The sequence below is a fragment of the Magnusiomyces paraingens genome (assembly GCF_902498895.1).
Source record: "Magnusiomyces paraingens strain CBS 517.90 genome assembly, contig: contig1, whole genome shotgun sequence".
Taxonomy (NCBI): Eukaryota; Fungi; Ascomycota; class Dipodascomycetes; order Dipodascales; family Dipodascaceae; genus Magnusiomyces; species Magnusiomyces paraingens.
Window position 1 is genome coordinate 3,340,428 of NW_022474067.1, and position 19,281 is coordinate 3,359,708.

The 19,281-nt window shown below is 38.9% G+C and overlaps 7 protein-coding genes across 7 annotated transcripts; 4 read left to right on the top strand and 3 right to left on the bottom strand.

The window, feature by feature from the left end:
* Positions 1-1,062: 1,062 nt before the first annotated feature.
* On the bottom strand, positions 1,063-4,617 carry SAPINGB_P000986 (uncharacterized protein; the record flags this gene model as incomplete). Its single annotated transcript, XM_031995709.1, has 1 exon — positions 1,063-4,617. The coding sequence occupies one exon, from the start codon at positions 4,615-4,617 to the stop codon at positions 1,063-1,065; it is 3,555 nt and encodes a 1,184-aa protein (XP_031851600.1).
* Positions 4,618-6,399: 1,782 nt separating this feature from the next.
* SAPINGB_P000987 (uncharacterized protein) lies at positions 6,400-9,372 on the top strand (the record flags this gene model as incomplete). Its single annotated transcript, XM_031995710.1, has 1 exon — positions 6,400-9,372. The coding sequence occupies one exon, from the start codon at positions 6,400-6,402 to the stop codon at positions 9,370-9,372; it is 2,973 nt and encodes a 990-aa protein (XP_031851601.1).
* A 154-nt stretch (positions 9,373-9,526) lies between these two features.
* On the bottom strand, positions 9,527-10,978 carry SAPINGB_P000988 (uncharacterized protein; the record flags this gene model as incomplete). Its single annotated transcript, XM_031995711.1, has 2 exons — positions 9,527-10,879; positions 10,934-10,978. The coding sequence occupies 2 exons, from the start codon at positions 10,976-10,978 to the stop codon at positions 9,527-9,529; spliced, it is 1,398 nt and encodes a 465-aa protein (XP_031851602.1).
* Positions 10,979-11,279: 301 nt separating this feature from the next.
* On the top strand, positions 11,280-12,299 carry SAPINGB_P000989 (uncharacterized protein; the record flags this gene model as incomplete). Its single annotated transcript, XM_031995712.1, has 1 exon — positions 11,280-12,299. The coding sequence occupies one exon, from the start codon at positions 11,280-11,282 to the stop codon at positions 12,297-12,299; it is 1,020 nt and encodes a 339-aa protein (XP_031851603.1).
* Positions 12,300-12,445: 146 nt separating this feature from the next.
* On the top strand, positions 12,446-13,876 carry SAPINGB_P000990 (uncharacterized protein; the record flags this gene model as incomplete). The annotated part of the gene is made up of 1 exon (XM_031995713.1): positions 12,446-13,876. One exon carries the CDS (start codon positions 12,446-12,448, stop codon positions 13,874-13,876), a length of 1,431 nt encoding a protein of 476 aa, XP_031851604.1.
* Positions 13,877-13,931: 55 nt separating this feature from the next.
* SAPINGB_P000991 (uncharacterized protein) lies at positions 13,932-15,368 on the bottom strand (the record flags this gene model as incomplete). Its single annotated transcript, XM_031995714.1, has 1 exon — positions 13,932-15,368. The coding sequence occupies one exon, from the start codon at positions 15,366-15,368 to the stop codon at positions 13,932-13,934; it is 1,437 nt and encodes a 478-aa protein (XP_031851605.1).
* Positions 15,369-16,094: 726 nt separating this feature from the next.
* Positions 16,095-17,111, top strand: SAPINGB_P000992 (uncharacterized protein; the record flags this gene model as incomplete). The annotated part of the gene is made up of 1 exon (XM_031995715.1): positions 16,095-17,111. The coding sequence occupies one exon, from the start codon at positions 16,095-16,097 to the stop codon at positions 17,109-17,111; it is 1,017 nt and encodes a 338-aa protein (XP_031851606.1).
* Between the last annotated feature and the right edge of the window lie 2,170 nt (positions 17,112-19,281).

A 19,281-nucleotide genomic window follows, 5' to 3' on the forward strand; every position in this document is an offset into this window, starting at 1 on the left:
GCTTAGTGGCAAGCCCAAGCATCTATAAGTTGATTAAAGTTGAAGTAGTTCTCCACATCTCTCAGACATATGGACATATGGACATATCAAATGATACATTTATACAGAAATAAACAGCCATCATCCGTCCTTCCCCCTTCGTTTTTGCTTATTTTATACATACTGTTATATGTCTTTACCTTTACCCTTAACAGAATTTTTTTTTAATTTTCTAATGGTATAGATATTGTTAATGAGAAACTATACTTACTACTGTTATGAACAATAGATCATAACAAAACAGCTTCAATCCCCGTATTTATTTTGACATTCTGATGAATACTGCGACAAGCCAATTCTCACAATTATTAAAGAGTGTATTCTATTGATTTACTTATTTACCGTGTTTGTATCCTAAGCAATAAGTTTTAATTTATTTAAAAAAAAGATAAAAAAAATAAATAAATAAAAATAAAAAAAATAAATAAATAAAAAAAATTAAAACTTTTATTCTTTTTTTTTTTTTTGTTTCTTTTTCTCTAATTTTAAGTCAAATTGTGGAGGTACTTAAACAAAGATGTTACAACTTTTTTATGTGTTACATATCACAATTAGAGTCGAGGACCTTGACAATGTTCAGGGTTTACGTACTACTTAGTAGTCAAAACTAGGCTAAACTAGTTGCATTTGTTTAATTATTTGTGTCCTCGAGGGAGGAGGGGAGGGAGGGGGTTCCCTTTTATAGATTCAATAACTGGAAAAATCAAAAACACAATTTTGTAGGAAAGTTTTATATAGTGAGTTATACTAAAAGTGAAATTTGAAAAATTTAGAAAAAATAAAGATTTTTATTGGCTCATTTTAAGACTTTAAAAATTCTAGAGAAATCCTCTTTAGTTTGAGAAACTTTTTATTCCAAATCAAGATTTTTATATATATTACTCGTTTTTTTTTTTTAATTTTAATTTTTAAAAAATTTTAAATTTCTCATTTACAAGGTCAAAAAAAAAAAAATGAATTAAAAAATAAATAATTTTTATTATAATTTTTATTTTTTATTTTATTTTTTATTTTTTTTTAAAATTACATGTGTAAATGAGTAGGAATGGACCACGTGAGCGACGAAGAAGTCTGGCGAGCAGCCGACGCGTGATCATCTTCAACAAGCCCATTACTTGCACTTCCTTCATTATCAGGGCCATCTACGGTGTCTGTCAAAGTGGTTGTAGTTGTAGTGGTTGTAGTGGTTGTTGTTGTTGTAGTGGTAGTGGTAGTCTTCAAAGATGAAGAAGATGAAGACGACTTTGATGAAGAAGATGACGATGACGATGACGACAAGGAGGTATCAATAGGTTTAGGCTTATCAATGTTAATTTTAATATCCAAGTTAATATTAATCTTGTCCTCCTTGTCTGTACCTGCAATTGCGCACAATAATTGTTGAGCATGTTGAGCCTTTGTAGCCGATCGTTTTAGGAAAACCGGGTGTGGCGTAGTAGTCGATCCGTTACCAATTCCCGATCCGTTCCCGTGAGTAGAACCATTTGTATGGGCATTATTGTTACCATTAGTATTAATTGTTCCATGGCTTGTACTATTATTTGCAGCTGCCGCAAAAGTCGCCATATGAGTAAGACCAATGGGAGGAGACGAAGAAAGTGTGGATGGAGTATGGAGAGAAGCAGGCATTGCAATTGAAAGTGGAGAACAAGGAACCACAGGTGACGGGGTAGACGTGCGGTCGGGGAAAAAGGCGCTTTGGCCCGTCCCAGAAATGGAAGCAACAGCTGCGGCCGCAGAGGAAGATGAAGATGAAGAGGAACTGCTAAAGAATGGTGATGATGGCGGACTGCTTAGCCGTGCAGCCGGTCCCGGGGGGTATGGTAATGTTGAAGAGGAGGAGAAGGAGGATGATGATGATGATGACGACGACGACGACGACGGGGCTAGTGAGGTGGAACCTCCCATGGCAGGTGACGAGCGTGTAAAGGGGTAGAGTTGGTGGGGGCCCACTGGAATTGCGCCACTGGAAGCCGGAACCGTAATAGTACCATTTATAAGAGTAGGTGACGAGGCAGAAAGAAGCTGTTGGGGTGGGAGTTGCGGGCTTGCAGTAAGCGAATGAGACTGAAATGGAGAGAAAGAGGAAGGTTGCTGTTGCTGTTGTTGTAGTTGCAGTGGTGTATGGGAGTGTAAAGGTGAAGAAGATGGGGGGACAGATGAGTTTGAAGAATAGGGATAAGCAGGTAGTGGTGGTAATGGTGAAAGAGGAGGTAATACCGAAAAAGAAGAAGATGAAGACGATGAAATGGCATTATTATTGGAGCCATTTGATGAATAGATATGGCCTTGAGGAGAGATCGGTGTAGGGATAGGGCCGAGACCTTGGTGAGGAGCAGCAGCCCATTCGTCTGGACCAAAAGCTGTAGAACGATAATGTCTGTTAAGAGAAGCGGAGCGCGTCAGCGGAGAGTGCGAGCTACCCCAGACATCAGAATAGAGAGTCATTACAGAAGAAGCATGGGAAGGGCCTGAGAAAGATGGTCTATCAGGGGAGGCGACATTTGAAGAAGATGAAGATGAGGAAGAGTTGAAATTTGCAAGAACAGCGTTAACAATACCGGTGGGATCTGAATGGTCAATTGAATCGAAAGAAGGAAGATGAGAGTCGAGGCTGGCAGCTACTCGATGGGTTGGTCTTTTCGGAGAAATAAGTGATTTTGGAGTAGATGAAGAGGATGATGGAGAGACAACAGAAGAAGCAGTTGATGAGCCAGAAGAAGAGGAAGAAGAGGAAGAAGGGGAAGAAGGGGATGGAGATTGATGATCTGAAAGAAGGGTGAGGTTTTTGACACCCCATGCACTAGGTGCTGGAGTTTCAATGCTTGATAGACTTCGGTAGTGAGCCGAAGGTTTTGGCTTTGTTTGTTTTTGTTGATGTTGAAATTTTTGTGATCTTTGAGATGAACGGCCATTCAGTTGTTTGGGAGATAGTGGAATTTGATTTATTGATTTTAAAGCAGAAGAAGAAACAGAAGAAGAAACAGAAGCAGAAGGCAAGGCAGGGGTTGAGTTTTGTTGTTTTTGTTTTAAAGGTTGAGAAGAGGTAGGTTGAAATTTAGAGCCTTGTTGATTAGAAGCAGAAGAGGAAGAGGAAGAAGTAGAAATAGATGTGGACGTAGACGTAGACGTAGACGTAGAAGAAGAAGAATTCTTTTTACGTCGAGATGCAGAGCCAGATTTGCGATGTTTTGAAGGGGCTGAAGTGACTGAATCCTGGGAGGCTTTTCTTGTGAGAGATTGGTTGATAGCTGGGCCTAATGGAGGATATTTAAAAGTAGACGACGAGGAAGAAGAAGAAGAAGAAGAAGAAGAAGAGATGGATGATGTGATTGAAATTGAAGTTGAAGTTGAAGCTGTAGAAGAAGAAGCCGAGATAGGTTCTGAATGATCCTTTTGGTCCTTTTGGTCCTTTTGGTCCTTTTTGTCCTTTTTGTCGAGATATTTAGAGACTGGGGTAATTACAGATTGGGTGGAATGCAACGATTGTTTGATTGAAGATTTGTGAGAAGAAGTTTGTAAAGACGAGACTTTTAAATTGTTGAGAGGAGATGATGAAGAAGAAGAGGAAGAAGATGAAGATGAAGAAGAAGATGATGATGAGGATTTTAAAGTAGATACTAGTAGTTGTTTAGTATTAGTGATGGGAACATGGATGGTTTGATCTTCAGTATCATCTTCATCTTCTTCTGCAATATCTTCTGTATTTTCTTCAGTATCTTCAGTATCTTTATTAACTTCTTCTTCTTCTTCTTCTTCTTCTTTTCCAGAATCATTTTCAGTATCATTGTCAGAATCATTTTCAAGTTGTTTTTGTTTTTGTTTTTGTTGTTGTTGTTGAGAGTCAAGGTCAGATTTAAAAAAATTCTTAGTAGGTATTATGCTTGAGACGATAGTTGAGTAATCTGGCAATGTATCATCAAAATCGATGGGGTCATCAGTTGGAGGTATCACGAAGGAGCTACATGGGCCAGAGGAATCTGAATCCAAGACAGCCAAAGAGATTTCAATTTCTTCTGAAAGTGGTGAGTTGTAATCATAAGGTGGTGGGCTTGAATAAAGTCTTGGAGAAGCTGGAGTTGAAAGAGATTTAGGGATTAAAGATGAAAAGGGAGAAGCTGAGGAAGGGTCTAAACCTGAATAATAATCTGGAGAGAGGAAGATTTGGAGATATTCAATAATGGCTGGGATGCAAAGGAAATCTGCGGTTGCAGAGAAAGCGGCTATAATTTTTGGGTAGATTGAACAGAAGATTGAAACGAAAAGCATTAGGATAAGTTTCCCGAGAAGGTAAAGTTGGTTGATCCATAGGTAGAGAAGGGTAGCGACATTTAAACGGGCAAGAGATTGGGAAGAGTATGATGTATTGTGAGAAGAAGAAGAGGACGATTGTGAGGATGTATTGTGTGCAGTTGAAGAAGAAGAAGAAGATGATGATGATGATTGTTGGTTATTAGGTTGAGATCCTGATTGTGATTGAGAAGATTTTTTCGAAGAGAGTGAAGCATTTGAACGTTTTGAATGTAGTTGTTGTTGATGGTGGTGATGATGGTGTAGATGTTTTCTAGGCAGCGGCATGGCTGATTTTTTAAAAAAAAAAAAAAAAAAAAAAAAAAAGAAGGAAGGAAGGAAGGAATAGAAAGTAAGATTATTATTGTATGCTGATGATGATGATGATGATGATGATGATGATGATGATGATAAAAAAAAATAAAAAAATTTAATGTATGTATGTATGTAAAAAGAAGTATATATAAAGAATGAAAAAAAATTAAAAAAATTAAAAAAAAATTAGAAAATTATAAAAAAAATTAAATAAATAAATAAATAAATAAAAAATGCTTGTTGCTGCTACTAGTACTAGTACTGCTGCTCTTTTTACTGCCGTGATGATTTTTGGAAAGTCTTTTGAGTGGAGTTTTTTTTTTTTTTTTTTTTTTCTTTCTTTCTTTCTTTCTTTCTTTCATTTGGGGCAAACGGGAGAATGCGGGAAATTTTTAATTGTGTATCACGTGGACAATGACTCAGTATTTATGTAATTGTATTAAATATGACTAATTGTATTATTATTATTATTATTATTATTATTATTATTATTAATTTATTAATTTTTATTTTAATTTTAATTTTAATTTTAATTTAATTATTTTAACTTAATTTAATTTAACTATAATTAATTTTAAATAAATTTATTTTAAAATTTTTTAAATTTTTTAAAAATTATTTAAATTTGTTTAAATTTAAAATGATTATGTAAAAATCAGATGTCAATGCCACATGCCTTTTGACCGCCTCAAAAAAAAAAAAAAATTTTCTTTTCTTTTTTTATTTTATCTTATTTTTTTTAGTTTTTATCAGGGCAAATCGATTGCGCATAGAATAAAAAAAAAAAAAAAAATTTAAATAAAAAAAAAAAAAATTTTTTTTATTTTTTTAATTATTTTTTTTTTTTTTTTTTTTTTTGACCTGCCAGCCAGTCAGCTAACCAACTAACCACCCAAAATGGTCCAAATTGTTATGTCTAAAAAGACCCAAAATAGTCACTCATCCGCTTTATTATTTTTATTATTAAAAAAATAAAATAAAATAAAATAAAATAAAATGTTTTTTTTTTTTCAGTACTATGAGTATATACTACTACTACTACTACTACTACTACTACTACTACTACTACTACTGTTGATGCTGGTTGCTGCTTTTGTCTGTGCTGCTGCTTCTGCTGCTGTTGCTGCTGCTGCTGCTGCTGCTGCTAAATAAAATAAAAATAAAAATAATAAAAAAAATTTCTTTACCGGCTGGCGGCAGAAATTTTTTTTTTTTTGTAGCCGCCAATAAAAGAAAATCAAAATCAAAATATTAAAAAAAAAAAAAAATTATAAATAAAAAATTAATTGTAGAATTAATAGAAATATTATTATTATTATTATTATTATTATTATTATTATAATAATAATTAATAGTAATAATAAATAGTAATAAATAAAAAAAAAAAAAAAGTTCTTTTATTATTATTTTTTTTTATTTTTTAAAATATATTTCCTCCTTTTTTTTTTTTTTTATTTTAATTCATTCAACACATCACCATCATCAATAACCATATTTTGGTCCACACATTTATCAAACATAAGTGTGGATACATTATATATCTTTTTTTTTATCATTCATTATTATATATATAATAAATACATGTATTATATATATAATAATACTATATAGTATATACTAAATATATATTTTCTCTTTTTTTGTTTCTTCTTTTTCATATTTCATATATTTAAAAAAAAAAAAAAAAAAAAAAAAAACTTATAAATAATATACCTTTTTCAGATTAATATCAAATAAACAAAAAAGAAAAACTTTATGACCCCAGTCCAAAATACCATCTCAGCTGCTGCTGCTGTGGCAGCTGCCAACATTGCAACATCAATCCAAAGTGATTCGGATGATGTTGGATCTTCTTCTCATGAAACACTTCAACTTCATCAAAAGTTACAACAACATCAACAACATCAACAACATCAACAACATCAACATCACCATCAACAGTTGAATCATCATGCTCCGTCTTCTCCTCCAACTCATCAAGATGAAGATAATAATATTACACATACAAGACTTTCTTCTTCTCCTTCATCATCATCATCTTCTTCTTCTTCTTCTTCTATGGACCATGTGGTAACCCCTCCTACTTCTTCCTCATCTACAGCTAATTCAAATACATCTACCAAAACATCAGAAACAACTCCACCATCTTCAGCAAGCGGTCCTTCAACAGATAAAAAACAAGGTCTTCCATCTACAGTTAACTCAAATAATGCTACTACTGCTTCCACCACTACTACCGCTAATACTGCTACCGCTAACACTGCTACCGCTACCACCAATACTACCACTACTATTAATACTACTATTAATACTACTATTAATACTACTATTAATACTACTACTACTACTACTACTACTGCTGCTGCTCCTTTTGTCTCTGCTGCTCCTACCTCTACTTCTACTACAACCAGTACAAAAACTTCTCCCAGCATTATGGCCACTGCTCCAGAATCAACTCGCCTGCTTTTTACAAAAGTCGCCATTCCTCCTCGCAGATGTACTTCTCAAGGCAAATCCGCTCTTTCTTCAGGTCCTGCAAGCCCCAAGTGTCCTGTTCATGGAACTGCCCGACCTCCATGGTCTCAAGAACCTCCATGTCCTCATTGTGCAGCTCTATTATCTCAGCAACAGCAACAAAATCAATACCAACAGCAGCAGCAGCAGCAACAACAACTTGTATCAAATAATCCTTCTTCTTCATCTAATCATCAACAGCAACAACAACAACAACAACAACAACAACAATCTCACCGCCGGTCTATCTCAGCTGCTGTCCCAAAACATACCAAAAATGAAGATCCTCTAAGATTTGTCAAAGATATGCCAATGTCTGTTGAAATCGGAACTCACCTAGCCTTTGCCTCAACAAATGTATCCCATTCAGGTGCCCGAGTACCTACACCTCCTCTTCCTTCTACTCAACAACAACAACAACAACAACAACAACAACAACAACAACAACAACAACTTGCCACTACAACTTCTTCTTCTTCTTCTTCAAAACCTACTTCATCTCCAGACTCAACAAATTCCCCAGATACTACCCCTATCCAGCGTCCCGTGGCTTCTCCTCCACTCTCACAGCCAGCGTCCCGTCAATCGTCTCGACCAGGATCTCCAGGATCTGCAGCTTCATCCTTGACATCTGTTAATACCCTTTCCACGGCTGTAATCACCCCGGGTCCTACCTTAGCAACAACAACATCATCATCATCATCAACAACATCAACTGCTTCTGCTGCTAAAAAACTTCCAAGTTCTACCACTTCCTCTACAGCCCGCTCAAATAAACTCGCAAAACGAGCATCGGAACGCGTATTGCCTGCACTCTGTGTTAAACCCCCACCTAAACTTAATATTTCATTCTCAGGCCCACGGTATAGAGATCAAAAGTCCCGCAGCGTTGCCACCACCGCCGCCGGAACGCCACTTGGCGCAGCATCAAAGTCATCTGCAGTGTCTGGTGTTGCTTTACTATCCACATCATCTCCGTCGCCACAAACTCCTCCGCAACACAACCCACCACCATCGGCATCCGCAACATACCTACACTCTTTAGCCACAAATTCTAATGCTGCTGCTAGTGCTGCTGCTGCTGCTTCTGCTTCTACTGCTGCAGCCACCACCACCACCACCACTAATGCCGCCCCCCACCAAACTTCTCAAATAGGCTTATCTTCCTTATCGCTCCCAACGTCGCCTATTGGCAGAGGTCCACAAAACACAATCCCAGCCTCTTACACAACTCCACCAGTCAAACAACTCCGCACCCCGAAAAAACTTCTTTATGTCCCATCCGTCCTGCGCAGAACAATGACGGTGGACCGGCTCATGGAAATTAATAAACCTGACCAACCTCTTCATGCATACCAACAACAACTCCCTCCATCTGCCTCCTCATACCATAATCAACCCTTTCAACATCAATTACTACCCTCCCATCGTAAATCAACCTCCTCTGCATCTTCTTCATCCATCGGTCCCTCGGCAATCCCTTCCTCATTCTCATCCTCATCCCTTGCTTCTTTAACCCCATCATCTCCAGGATTTTCCTTCTCTCGTTCAACTTCTTCAGCATCTCTTTTCCAGGAACCTTCTCGTGCCCATTGGCGACCGGATTCTGCCCGTGCTTCTTGTGCAGCTTGTGGATCCCCCTTTTCCCTCTTCACTCGTCGTCATCACTGCCGTAAATGTGGTGACTTGTTTTGTGATCGCTGTTCTACTCACACAGCGCGGATGGGTCCCGATGGTTCATTCCATTTGCTAGGAACTAAAACAAGAGCTTGCGATGCTTGCTATAAGGCATATCTAGACTTTGTGGATCATGCAGATGTGGCCTGTGAAGGTAATCTTTCTCCACAGCAACAACAACAACAACAACAGTTGTTGCAAAACTATCAAACAAATAATGCCAATCTTTCCCCATATGATTTGCCCGAGTCTCCATTCGAGGATCAACAGCAACAGCAGCAACCTTCAAACACTGCCCGCTTCTCAATTTCTCCAGATTCACCCATGTCTAGTTCGGGAGGAAGTAGCGTGGCAGCTTCTCCTCTTAAACCTTCATATCTTCCTCTTGCTTCACCCCCTAGACTCCCCAACCAACAACAATCTCTAGCCCCTTCATCTCAAGCCATTCGTGGCCGTCAGAAATCGCTACATGCCTTTTCAAATGATGTTTCCGTGGTAGGCTCTATTCCTGCCAACTGGAATTGGTCCACTTTTTGAATGTCAATCTAATACCTGCTTTTATTTTTTTTTTCTTTTTTCTTTTTTTGTTTCTTTATGTTCTTTTTATTTTTTTGTTTATTTTATATATAATATAGATTTTTGTTTTGTCATACACTACATAGTCTCTAACTTCTCCTCTCTCGCTTAATGTCTATTCTTGTAACGTTTCTAAAACTTCCAAGGCATGTTTGGCATGTCTACCAAGCTCACCTCCTTCCTTGAGCAGTGTATTTAATCCAAGCTCAAAAGCTGGCTTATAATAATCCACTAACTGTCGTCGTGACTCACAATCTTCAGTCACTGTAACATTGGCAGGGTCCAATCCAACCGCCGAAACTCCTCCTGTCGACAATCCTAGGCCAGGACTATTGCTGCCGTTGTTGTTGTTGCTGTTGTTGTTGCTGTTGCCTCTGCCACTGCCACTACTACCATTTTTCTCTGGTTTTGAAAATTCAGGCTTACCAGAAGGGAACCCGGTCTTTTCACCAGAAAATAAGTCTAACGAAAGATATGGAACTGATGTACTGGGGGTTATAAATTTAGACATTGCAAGTTGGGCAAACGAAGGTCGATTCTTACCCCCTTCAACAACAACAACCTCCACAATATCATCCTGATCTGGCTTATTTTCTCCATTTCCAACTTTCTCTTCATCAATATTATCATCTTCATCACTATCATCATCATCTTCTTCTTCTTCTTCTTCTTCTTCATTCAATGACGATTTCTCAGTATATGCATCCATCTGTGCTTCATCCATCAACCCAATCTTTAATAGTCCAGCCAGCGACTTGACATGAGCTGTGCGAGCTTTAATAACATCTCTATTCAATTCCAATGCTGCTCCTGCAATAATGCTATTCGTACTTGTGTTTGTACTTACAAATCCTTTACCATTTTTCCCACTACTACTTCTATCCCCACCAGATCTATCTCGAGCCCTTGCCGCCTCTTTGGCTCGTTCTGTTGCAATACTTTTAACCACATCTTGCCACCCAAGTAACGTCACAAAACACCGTAACGACGCAGCAAACGCTACTCGACATACTTGCCGTGGCACCCGCTCCACAAGCACGTCCAGCGCGCGCGTCGACGTGTCACGGACCTCGGGTCGGATATGTGTCATTGCCATGTTCAAATACAGTGCAATGTGAGCCGTACTAGTGTCTAAGATTGCTGGTGGGACTTCTGCAAGAGCTGTTGCAGCAGCAGCTCGTACACTAGCCGAAGTGTCTAGCAATAAGGGACATATTTTTTGAACAATTTGCTGGAGATCAGCCACAGACGCTGATGCAGATGAAGAAATGTAGGTCCGCTGAATGTGTCCAAGAGCTTCACGACGAGTCGTCCGGTTCTGATGACGAAGAAGAGGTAAATAAAACGCTAGAGGCTTGTCGGATTGTACAAGAACTTGTGAGGGTAGAGAGATTGCGCGCGAGCGGAAAGAAGTATCTGTGTAGGTTGTTGATTTGGGTTTGGTTTTACCCACCCGAAGTTTTTGTTTCTACCAAATCAAATTAGAACTCGGAAAAATTTTAAGAATTCAAAAATTACATACAATAAAATCTTTCTTTTTTTCTTTCTTCTTCTTTGACGATGCCATTGTTGGGATATTTAGTTGATATTCTGAATGGAAAATCCTGGTGGAGTTGACTTTTTAAGAAAAAAAAAAATATTAAAAAAAATATAAAAAAAAAATTCTTTTTTTGAGCCGCACTAAAACCCTAACCCAAATCACGTCTTGATTTTTGCCAACATCACCACCAAAACTTTTAATTTTTTTATTTTTTTTATGTTGTTTTGTGTTAAAATTAAAATAGACTTGACAAATCGCCATATTATTGCCCATCCACTAAATCACAATCATTTTATTATAAAAAAAATTTAAAAAAAAATAAAATAAAATGCCCACTCTTGAAGAAATCGCCGACGATGAAATGGACCTCGAATTTGACGAAGGTGATTTCGATGAACATACTCCATTCACGGCTTCTGCACTCGATGATTCCACAGGTGGCCCTGCCCGTCTGATCCCAACCAAGCCCAAACCTCAACAAACACCTTCAGCTTCCTCTTATACCCCCAACACCTCCAAACCTACCGCCTCTTCAAGCTCCTCATCATTCCCTACTCCAAATTCATCTTCCTTCCCAGACCCTTATTCAGGACTGACTGCCGATGGCCTGCCCATTAATGTCATTGAAGATACCGCAGAAAACCTTGCACAGTTCAAGGACTGGGATGTCCTTTACCCCGTTTACTTTGACAAGAACCGCTCTCACACCCAGGGACGTAGGGTCCCCACATGCTACGCCGTCGAAAATCCTCTAGTTTCTAATATTCTCTCGGCTCTTCGCAACCTGCTCATCCCATGTATTCTCGAGCCCGAAAAAACTCACCCCAAGGACTGGGCAAACCCGGGACGGATCCGGTACCTACTGCGCGATGCAGATGTTGAAAGAGAACGCCGCATTCAAAATCCTCGTGTCGCCGTCATCTCCAACCGCAGAATCCTCTATAAGCTTATTGGAGAATACCTTATTAAGCACCCTACCACAAAGGACACCCCCAAGGAATCCCCACTGTACCGTCAGGTCCACTTGTCTCTGGTTCAACAACAATCCCAGCTTCCACCAGCTAACCGCAAGTCTTCAGACGCCATTGTGATTCCTTCGGGCCCCAAAGCCTTCCCACGCGGATGGAAAAACCATACCGTTGGCTCCATTCTCCCAGCAAACTCCCCTGCCCTATCCTTTTCTGAGTTTACAGACGATTATATGGAGGTCATGGCCAAGCAAATGCTTGGAAACATGGGAGGTCTTATGCCCGGTGCTGGCGGCGCTGGCGGCGCTGGCGGTGTCCCCGGTGTGCCTCCAGGTATGAACCCGAACCAAAAACCCAAAAAGGTTTTTGTCAGACGGTAAAGCTCTGAGGTCATGTGATTTTCAGCCTTACCTCTGAAATTTTTTTTTTTTTGTAAAAATTGTAATTAAAAAGAAGAAGAAAAAAAATAATCTTGAAATCAATTTTGGAAAATTTTGCTATTTCATCAATCAAAACGACACCTCTAATGTCCTTTTTTTCACATAACGAATATATCCAAGAAGGCGATCTGGTGCTGGCATGGATGAACCGCTCTAATATCCGGCCACTCACAGTGACCCGCGGTGAAACCCTCCATACGCAATATGGTTCGTTCCCGCACGATACCCTCATTGGCGTCAAGTATGGCACCCAAGTCGGTAGTACCGCCGGGGCTTCTGGTGGTCATGATGCGCAGCGTGGACCCTCCTCGCGTGGTCATGGTTCTGCTGCAGGATTTATCCACGTTCTTGCGCCTACTCCAGAGCTTTGGTCACTGTCTCTGCGCCACCGTACTCAGATTGTTTACACTCCGGATGCTTCCTACATTGTGCACAGACTGCGTGTGCGCCCAGGGTCTCGCGTGCTCGAAGCCGGTACAGGATCTGGGTCGTTTACCCATGCACTCTCTCGTACTGTTAGTAGCTCAGGCCAGCTGTTTACATATGAGTTTCATGGCCCGCGATACGAGGAGGCATTGCAAGAAGTTGCTGCGGACGGAATCAACCTTAACACGGTTATCACGCACCGCGATGTGTGTGCTGAGGGATTCGATAACCCTACCATAGCTAATTCGCAACGTCCAGATCATGTTATTTCGCAGTTACGTGCGCTTAACAAGGTGGGTGTAGAAACCCCTGTTGAAGGACTTAATCTTCAAGCCAATGCTGTGTTTTTGGATCTGCCTTCGCCATGGCTTGCCATTCCTCACTTGTCGCGAGTTTTGGATACCTCCAAGCAAGCCCATATTTGCTGTTTTTCACCATGCATCGAGCAAGTTGCTCGTGCTGTGGAGACGCTTAAAAAGTATGGCTGGAAGAAAATTGAAATGGTGGAAGTGAGCGCCAAACGTTGGGAGGGCCATAAGGAGATGGTCAAGAGTGTTGGTGATGCTGTCGAGCGGTTACGTGATATTAAGCGCAGACGAGTTCTTGGGCTTCGCAAACGTAACGAGCGCATTGCTCGGGAGCGTGTTCAAGATCAGCAGAATGGAACTTCCGAGGAGACTTTTGTTGCTTCTACTGCAGGTGATTCGGCAGCCGGTGGAGAATCAACACCAGCCGCAGATGACGAGGAAGAAGGTGGGAATGATCAACAACAACAGTCTACAGAACTTAAGCACAAAAAGGGTCCCACGGAAAAATACCGTGGCTTTAATCCTTGGGGTAAAGGCCAGCGGATCCGTGAAGGTGATGAACGCTTCTCGTGGCTCGATGTGTCTCGTGTTGAACCTGAAATCAAGAGTCATACGTCTTACCTGACGTTTGCTATTCTTCCTCCAGTTATGCCGGAGCATCTTTTCAATGCTGATGGAATAGTTATTTCTTCATTGCCTGTTTCTACTGAATCTGCTTCTGAGCCTGCTACTGTTGCTACTCCAACTGTTGATAATGTTAAAGTTGAAACTACCTCTACATAAAATCATCATCTCTGTCTTTCTCTCTCCCTCTCTCTCTCTTTCTTTTCTCCCTCCACTAGTAACCTGATATAGACCCATGCTCCTTAATATTGTCCTTGAGAAACCTTCGCATTGCTGTTACAATTTTTTCTAGCGCCAGCTCGAGCGCAAAATGTCCTGCATTTTCCAACTTTTCCACCGTGCAATTGCGCACATCGCGCCGGTATGATTCACAAATAGATTCATCATTACCAACCGTTAGCACATCTCCCATCCCCCATAATACCAAAATAGGCATGTTGTTTGTGCGCAACCACACTGACGCGTCTGTGTGCAGTTTCTTTCGTAGCGCAAGGTAGTCTGTATACAAAGAGTCGTGCACGTGCCCTAATGTTTCGTGGCGTTGATGAAGCAGCGCATAATCCATTGTGTACAAGAGTGGATCCACCACAGCTGGTTCATCAGATGAGAAAGAATAAAATGAAGCAGCAGCTGGACGTAGAGCTGATGATGGCGCAAGAAACTTGTTTGATGGGAAATAAATTTTCTTAAACTCATCAAAAGGTACTAGCGAGTACGATGCTCGCTTAGCCTCTTGGAGAACCACTTCGGACAAAACCTCCGGTTCAAAAACCATGGTTTGAGTTTCCTCCTCGCCGGGAGATCCTGATAGCCCAGAAGGGTAGGTCGTAGTCACAAGTAAATTGTTGAGCTTGTCATAGGTAAACTCATTCACAACCTCGCTAAACGATACTCGAGAATGAGTGCGTGAGATTGGCTCACCAAACGCACTGCTTCCGTTACTGCTTTCAGACGCTAAACTGGATGAACTATTGCTGCGACTACCCTTGAAGCAAGACTTTAGCGAGTGGCCAGTTTGGCTTGATGTTGGTGATGTTGGAAGATGTAAGATTGTATTATTGTTTTGTTGTTTACTATCTTGAAACAAGTCCAACATACTTGTACTTGTGCGGTCGTCATAAAACATGGATGCGTTTTGAATCACCATTCCAAGAATCTTGCCCTGCTTGAAAGGCATCAACCGTAAAGCTAGCATGGTTCCATATTCGCCTGCACCATAAACAACAAACGATGAAACTCCCAAGGCTTCAAGGAAAAGCACCAGAGTCTCAGCAACTTTATCAAATGTAAAAGTGTAACCCTCAGGTGTTTCAGTTGCACCAAACCCAGGCAAATCCGGAGCGAGCACGTGCAGCGCAGGGCTTTCATGTTCTGATCGATTTGAAGAAGATGATGATCCGTTGGGTCGGCTTGCTAGAGCTGGTAGCAAGTTGCGGAAAGAGTGACTGCTACTGGGTGTCTCGTGGAGCAGTAAGACTGTTGTTGATCCATTATCGTGAGCACTACTGGCTCCGGCTTCTTTGTAATGAATTCGGACCTTATTGTGTAGAGTTCGGTACTTAGATACCGGAATAAAGTCAAGCGGCGATACCCCATTCCCATTATACAACGACGAAGATGACGACGAAGTAGAAGAATGATATAAAAGCATAGTAAAAAAAAATATTAGATATGAATGAATAATAATGATAACTTTTCAAAAAAATAAAAAAAATTAAAAATGAAAAAGAATAATATATATATATATATGCAAAGAAATACTTGGGATTATTTTATTTTGAGCCCAGGATAAGGTTACTATGTATTTAAAAGTCTCTCTCCCTGAAAAATGGGTAGCACGTCATGCGGCGAGCATCCTGGGTAACAATCGTGTGTACATCCCCCCGAGTACCGTCTAACAAAAGAATGAAAGAAAGACCAATCAGCGCATGATGTTTTAGCACCAGAATTTCGCAATAGCTGTTGCATGACCCGACTAAGAAAACAGCTAATGAATGAATGCGCAACTGCTGAAATGGCACAAACCCAAGTAGGTGCAACTATCGGCAGCGGTACGTTGCGGGTTGACAATGTGCTCCACATTATTACTAATTAATAAATTTTACATTAATATTTAGTTAAACCATTTAAGCTCAGATGACAAAAAAAAAAAAAAAGGTTGCAACTAACTATCATGTCATGTGATAGTCAGGTAATAATTAATTACCCTAACCCAAGAACGTTATTTTTAGTCTTTCTTAATACACCAACCTTTATTTTTTTTTTTTTTTTTTTTAGCTCAACTATCATTTACCAAGTTCTTATTGCTTAACAAACCTACACAGTCTTCAGCCACCCAAACTTGCTGCTACTGTTGCTGCCTCCCCATCACTTTAAAATGAAACCCTCCCGGATCTCACTTTCCATGTCAGCAATTGGACCCAGATCATTTGGACTGGCCCGTGCTCCGGCTCTTATATCCCCGTCATCGCTACTTCTGCGATCGCTTGCTATACCCAGAAAGACCCCTCAATTACAATTACCCCAGTCCTTCTCGACTTCTTCAAAGTACCCGGCGGCCGGCCTCGGAGCGCTTTTTGGCTCGCGGCCCCGCAGACCACGAAACCCATATTCTTCTCCATCAAATGCTGCATTCCCCTTTTCTGTTTTTAACAACCTGCCCACCCCAGTTCAGTCCATCTTGCCAATCGCTGGTATTGCTGGTTTGCTGTTTCTTGTTGCTGCCCCGCTGCTTCTTATAATTCTCCCCCCAGTCTTCCTCGCAAGTTATATCTACGTCCGACGATTGCGTTCTAAACGTCAAGATCTTTTTGAGAAAAGATGGTCTGATATGGCATCTTACCATATGGTGACGCAGACTGAGCGTGCTGCTCTTAACGAACAAGAAGCCCTCAAAAAATTGGTCATGCGCCGAGTCGTCCAAGCCATTCAAGACAATGAACATGGTATTGCCAAAAAACTTGGCTTCAAGGTTTCTACTGATGAAGCTAATGAGGGCAAGGTAAGCGATCGTGAACTTTTCAATCGCTCTCACCTAGCACTTACTGATATCCACTCCATTGAGGAAGATTGGCGAGTGTCGCCCCAAGGAATTGCTCAAAACATGACTGTATACGCCCTGGGTCTTGTTGACAAGAATAGAGATAATTTGCCCGTTGCAGACATCAACATTGTTGTCCGCACACGCACACCGAAAAATGCCTTGGGAGCACCTGCCCGTGGTAATAGAACTCAAGACGTGCGTATCGAGCTAGTTTCATCAATTGGCGGGGTTGCCAAAAAACTTTTTGTACTGGACGGCGGTTCTTCAAACAGTGGTAACGGCGGGTCTTTTTCAGGCGGATCAAGCGATGAAGTTATCGACGTCAAGGCAAGAAACGTTAGAGAAAATTAATTCAATTATGATTATGGCATACACTGTTAAAATTTAATATGAGTAAAAATCCAAATTTCCCATAGTAAATTTAATGTTGCATAAAAAAAAGGATTTGAGCCGCATACTTAATATTTTAAGCTCCTATTTGGGTCAAAAACTTTAAATTTCAGGAATATGATTGGCTTATTTACAAAAATTTCGACAAAAAGGGAAATATTTCTATCACGATGTTTTAATTTTAACAGTGATATATGTATATATTATGTAAGCACAACGCTCAGATAAATTTTAAATTTTTTAATTTGATGAAAATAAAAAGAAAAAAAAATTGGTAAAGACTCCCCCCACACATGGATTGATCGACATATTTTTAAAATCAGTAGCTTACAAAGAACCTGGTTCTCAGAAAGCTTCAAGCCTCAAATTTTCTTTTCTTGATTAAACTATGAATAAAAACAATCTCCTCAAATACCATTAAATTATTTTTATAATACCCAAACGATTTTTTTTTTCGTTCTCATGGGCAAACATGGTTGATAGCATAAAGAAGATAATCAAAAATTGAAGAGCTTCTAGAAAATCAAAAGAAGATCAACAAAATCGTTAAAAAAAAAGATCCCATTATTATCGATCTCGAATGATTTTTTTTTTAAAAAAAAAACAAAACGACTTTAATTTTTTCTTGAATTCCTCTTGTTTCTTCTGTTTGTTCCATTTCATTAATTTCACATATACTTGTATATTGTTTCTATCTTTGAGCACTAACTCTCATGTTTCTCTTTTCCTCCCCTCCTAGCATGAATGTGGGTACCAGTTTAACAATGCTTCTATTAATTCAAATAAAATGACCCCATTCTTCTAGAACTATGCAAAAGAAAAAAACTTTAATTTTTTAAAAGAATACCTCTGAAAAAAAAAACTGTTTAGCAAGATAATTGGGAACCAAAATACCTTCTTTAATTCTTTTTTTTTTAATTTTTTGGATACTTTTTCGTATTCTCGGCCAAGTTTTAATGAATATACGCTATTGTCGTCATCAAAAGCATCATCAGACGTGAGTGAAAAATATGTTTGCTCTTAGACAAAAATAAAAGTAAATAAAAATAAATATATTATTGTACTTTCTTTATTATATTTTATTGGGCGAACCAAAAAGAATATATTTATCGTTCAGTGAACACACATGATACCAGTTTAACAAAATGTATTGTTGTCTTTAACATACAAAACTATCGGGAAAAAGGTTGAAAGCATGAATTATTTGTGAGGAGAAAAGGATTTTTTTTTTAAAAAAAAAAAAAAAAGAACATTCAATTATTAGCTCTTGCATCATTTAATACATTATTGGCCTTTTGCTCAATTTCTATAAAAAGAAATAAAGTAGATACATAAGAATGACACACACAAAACAAAAACTTGGGAAAAATGAAGAAAAAAATTGGGAATGAATGAAAGGGGCAATAAAAAGTCGTACGATTTAACTCTTGAGTGAGCCGCCTTTCTTTTAATAAAACTCTTTTGAATTTTACAGATTTACAATCTCTCATTTTCCTTATCTTTCAATTACTAACGCGCTCGCATCCCACATGATTGTTTCAAGTTAAAATACAAGTGCCGGAGATATATAGCAAGCTGGATGTTATTTTTTTTTTGAGACAAGAGACTCAAAGAAGAAACCGGATTCCTTGGATGTGAACCGTTTTAATACTTTCCCAAACATGAAGCGTAAAAGGTCCCAGCCGGAAAGTTACTTTAGAGTATGCACTTTTATTCCAATTTGAATTAAAAATAAAGATTCTTCTTTTTTTCTTTTTTTTCTTTTTTTTCTTTTTTTGATTCACATATTTTGTTAACTGAATAAAAAAAAAAGTTATTAACTGGGCCGATCTGTTAGATGAGCTACTTTATCTAACCCGTAATCTCTTTAATTCCGTTTCTTTTTTGTTGTAACTTTCGGTTTCAAAAGTTTTTTATTTTTTATTTTTAATTTTGAAATTACAAAAAAAAAAAAAATAGGGGAATTTTATTTTTCTTTCTCGTTCTTACTACCTTAAAGACGGACATAAGTTTTAGTCCGTGGTTAAAGTTGCAACTATTTTAATGCAACAGGCACTTACTCCTCGGATATGTTTTCTCTTTTTTTTTAAAAATGTCATACTAAAGGAAATTACACTAGTCTTATTTTTTT